The following is a 4,694-nucleotide window of genomic DNA, read 5'->3' as shown; positions in this document are numbered from 1 at the left end:
AGTTTCTTTAAGTGAGTACATTTTATAATAATACCATTAAACATTTGTATCTATTGAGGTAAACCTGAACTCTTCCCTGCCGTGTTTGTTTTTATAACCTGACGTTGAGCTGGACAAGCTAACGTTAGCGCGTCTTCCGTTTGACTGTAGAGATGCTAACTCTTGTAGCTTGTTCGTGTCGAAACACTTGTACTTTGAAAGGAACGATCAGGAAGATGCATTGATGGCTAAGCCATGAACGTCTGTTTTTGGTACCTAAAACTTACAGTCAACTTAATTATTTTTCTAATTAGGTGCAACGTTTAAGTTTTCCCTGCTTCTGCTGTCATCCACCACTGACTAACAGCTCGCAGGAACCGTAAGGGGGAGCGGGAGTTTCCTCTATATTCTTCTCTTGAGAAATCTCTGCATTGGCTCTGGAATGTCATTAAAATGTTTAAACAGAAAAAAAATCTTTGATAAAAAAAAATATTGTAGTGGTTTTGAAACCGTGACCGTGGACACTGGCCGACGATGCCAGCGTTGCACTGTGGCTGATATATTTGGAGCAGTAGGCTTTGGTCTAAACTTGAACATCTTAAAGTACCATCATACAATATTACAGGTAAAAATATATATTTAAGAATCCGAGATGTACCCAACATTTTCAATGGATGAAAGCTTTTTGGCTTTCTTTTACTTGTGCTCCATCTCATCAGTAAGACTTTAATGGCAGAGGGCAAGTTTTTTAACAAGTCATTTTAAAATCAGTCTGTAGCTCTGATTAATTTGTTTCTCTGTCGTGTTCCAGCTCTGGATGTTGTCTGGCAGAGTTCATGTCCATCGCCTCCGGCTCGTTCAGGTCCGTCTGTTCCTCTGCGTCGTTCGCCTCCTCTTGGTTCTCGAGGCTGTTCTCTTTTTCTAGCATGTGGTAGTTGTACATGTTCATGACGAAGAGAAACACCCCGCCAGCAATAATCACTCCTCCACACATGAAGAACAGGTACTTGTAGTCACCGAAGATGTCCACCAGAAACCCTGGGGCAAAAAGAAAAGATGCAAAGAAAATGATGGAAGTCCAAATAAATGTAAGATCTGACCGTTTTACAGTGTTCAAGGTGAACTCTGATGTGGCTTCCTGTGTGTGAGAGTGAGAGCAAACAAGGGCCAATTTGAGAAGAGCCACTTTAAAGTTGACAGAGAGCCATTGCACCCTTCCTGGCTCTCCTGCTTTCCTGGGAAGGCAATTTGGATGGCGGCTACCAAAACGAATCAGAAGTGAAGCCCATTTTCAGAGCCATAAATATCAAGCCCCAGTCTGCAGAAAAATGACAAATGTGGTTTACATCAGATTTAAGCCTCCAGCTTTTCAGAGACTTAAGCAAACTTTACCCAAAGACCTCTACTGACTGGGACTGCCCTTTAGTCATTTCAGCAAATAAAACCATTTTCTAGTTCTTAAAACAGGCAGGCTTATCAGCAACTATTTAAAATGTTTCTTTGATATGTGTTTTTAATGTTATCACACAGCGTTGACTATATGGGGCATTATAGTCTCAAGCTTCTCCACGTAGTATCTGACTAATAGCGCTCATCTGGTGCCTGTACTCAAATGACCACGATGCTCATTAAGACAGCCCTTGATTGGCTGAGCAATAATTGTGTCCATCTGGCATAGTCACCTCCTTCTGAATGTATTCACAGCCTAATTATGGCCCAGGTACAGGACTTTAATGAGGACAGTTTGAACTGAGCGTCATTAAACACCCAAAGCAAAAGGCTAATTACCCTCACTTACCTCACTTCCTCCTAATTGGCTTGACCTGAAGGTTTGGAGTAGCAGTAACAAGCAGATATGGAGACATAACGATTGTGCCCTCTGGAGGAGAACGTTAGACGTGCAAGGAGGCACTTATTTACCCCCATTTAATGAGCTGAGTCCCTCCGAATAGGGTCGCTCCAGACAAACTGAGAGGGAAACTATAAGTTTCCACTTCATTAAAAGTCACACTGAAGGCAAAGAAAATGTTTATCAGTGAGATGGTATGAGAAGCTCATTATGTTACGCACAGCTACACAACTGCTCAGCTTCAGATTGTTCAGAACACTAAACAGCTGCTTAAATAAACGTTACCGTTTAGCTGAAGATTGGTGCAGAAGGTTAGGAGTCGCTGATGGCACTTTCTTATCCGTCATTCAGACCGGTGCTTCTTGGAAAGGTTGGAAGACGGATAAACACCTTAAACCCTGGTATCTTTTTGAACTGATTCAAACACGTTTTTTAATGTAATAAAGAAAAAAAATGGAGCCACATCATTCAGACAGATTCTAAGTTTGCCTTTTAAATGTTCTAGGGTGTTAATGAACTGCTTCTGTCTGACAGCTAACACCAACGCCCTCTACAAGAAGCAGCAGTCGCCTTTTTCTTCTGAGGAGACTCGGGTCCTTTAACGTCTGCAGGACCATGCTGCAGTATGGCAAGCCCTTTTAACATAAAATAGGATTCACCACGCTTACATTCCAGATATCTGAAACTGAGTTTTGACTAGACATATTGGTTATTTAAGATATCTTGAATTACATTTTGACTAGTCAAAATGTAATTCAAGATATCTTGAATTGTTATTCTGACTAGTCAGAATAACAATTCAAGATATCTTAAATTAGCATTCTGACTAGTCAAAATGTAATTGTGCCTAGTCAAAACTCAATTTAAGATATCTAGAATGTAACTAATGATAGTCAGACTACTCGATTTTATGTTAAAAGGGCTTGCCATAGCTGCAGATGTTTTACCACTCGGTGGTCTCCAGCGTCTTCTTCTACGCTGTGGTGTGCTGGGGCAGCAGGGTGAAGAAAGCTGATGCCAACAGACTCAATAAACACATCAGGAGAGCTGGCTCAGTTCTGGGAGTGGACCTGCAGTCTCTGACAGAGGTGTCTGAGCAGAGGATACTGAGGAACCTGCTCTACATCCTGAACAACACGTCACACCCCCTGCATGACACCCTGGACTCTCACCGCCAGTCGTAGACTGAGACACCGAGGTGTTCCACAGAACAAAACAGGAAGTCCTTCCTCCCTGTGGCCATCAGACTTTTCAACTCCTCCCCCTTTCTGCACACAGGACAATAAAATTAATCCTGTACTACAATAAACACTTTAATGTTTCTGTCTGCACCTGACCTGTTTAGAACTTAATTGTTGGTATTTTTTTATATTTTCTCTTATTCTTTTATACCTTGTGTGATTCCTTGTGTACTGAAACTATGGCACAACAATTTCCTGCAGGATCAATAAAGTTCTATCTTATCTTACCTTAAAATAACCAGGGCTAAATTTGAGCTGGATCCTGCTGTAACAGGATCGGGAACTCTCTTGTTTTGACAGGGTGCGTTCTGGTAACTGTTTGCTTGGATCTGGTAAGTCTCAGACTTACTAATAATAAAGTTATGAACGAATTTGACTGCCTTGAATGAATACAACCTATACTGGATATGTAAACTGAAAACAATTACATCAACATTAATTTTAAACACAACAGCCACTTACGAGCTTCCTAATATCACACAAGAGCTGCTCCTTCAAGTAAACATTTCCACTTCTAATCTTAAAAAAATCCCCGCCCCTAAAAGTTCAGTCACGGGCAATTTAACTAAAAACACAAAAATATAATAAAACAGCACAACTACAAAGTACATTGCAAATCAGTTTTACAGTTTAAGTGAGTCATTAATACAATTTTTATTATTTTTTTCTGTGATGGAGTTAAACTCAAAGCAGTCTGCTCCTCAGAAAAATAATGTTAAATTATTATTTTTATATATGAAGGTTTCAGTTCAGTGCCCTGAGACGACTTCTGCTGTGACTTGGCGCTATATAAATAAAATGAATTGAATTGAAACTGAATTTTAAAAATACATTATTAAACCATACATATGGTAAATGGTAAATGGACTGTACTTATACAGCACCTTTCCATCTTATTTCAAGATACTCAAAGCACTTTACTCTACAATCTGTGCCTCTTTTACCCATTCACACAACACTCTACTAGATCTCTACAAAGATAATTGAACAAATCATTCTAAAGAGACTGATCAGTGCTTTATCCCATTCATACACTGATGGGACACACATCAGAGGCTGTGAGGGGTTCAGTGTCTTGCCCAGGGACACTTAGGCATGTGACTGCTGATGGATTAGAACCCCCAACTCTTGCATTGGAAGACGACTGCTCTAACCACTCAGCTACAGCCGCCCCAAACAAACTCAAAACAACAACGCCAATTTGTCAAAATAACAGCGATCAAAATGTCAAACAGACAATCCCATTTACTTTCTTCATTTTTTTTTTTTTTTTTTTTTTAAAGCTTCTCTCTACAGAGACACAGAGCAAGGTGGGAGGAGGAGGAGGTGGAGCACCTGCACGCGGTGTGGGAAATACTAAACAACTAGTAATGTAAGAAATGATCCTGCACTTAATACACTTATAAATTACACATAAAGTGTTTAAAAGTAAGTTATAAAAATGAACTGGTTTGGTAGTTTGATATTTGTGCGCTTAAGCATTGTGTTGTGTGCGTTCCAGTATCAGTGAACCTTAGTCTCACACCGCTATTTGTGTTCTGGCAACATGTGGTTGACAAATTAAGCGCTAAAAATTTAAATGGAACTCCAATTTTTAAAAATAAACACAACAAAAAAAATAAAAT

General features: G+C 39.7%; 1 protein-coding gene across 1 annotated transcript in view; it reads right to left on the bottom strand.

Moving 5' to 3' along the window:
- Positions 1–698: 698 nt before the first annotated feature.
- The window catches only part of LOC119412139 (monocarboxylate transporter 2), an 11,304-nt gene continuing 7,308 nt past the window's right edge, over positions 699–4,694 (bottom strand). Inside the window, exon 4 of the mRNA XM_037679114.1 lies at positions 699–1,017. Coding sequence (XP_037535042.1) covers positions 764–1,017 — 254 coding nt within the window. The 3' untranslated portion in view covers positions 699–763. The remainder of the gene's footprint in view (positions 1,018–4,694) is intronic.

Source organism: Nematolebias whitei, chromosome 7, assembly GCF_014905685.2.
Source record: "Nematolebias whitei isolate Nwh7 chromosome 7, NemWhi1, whole genome shotgun sequence".
NCBI classification, from domain to species: domain Eukaryota; kingdom Metazoa; phylum Chordata; class Actinopteri; order Cyprinodontiformes; family Rivulidae; genus Nematolebias; species Nematolebias whitei.
Note: the sequence above shows the minus strand (reverse complement) of the source record. Positions and strands in the feature narration are given on the sequence as shown.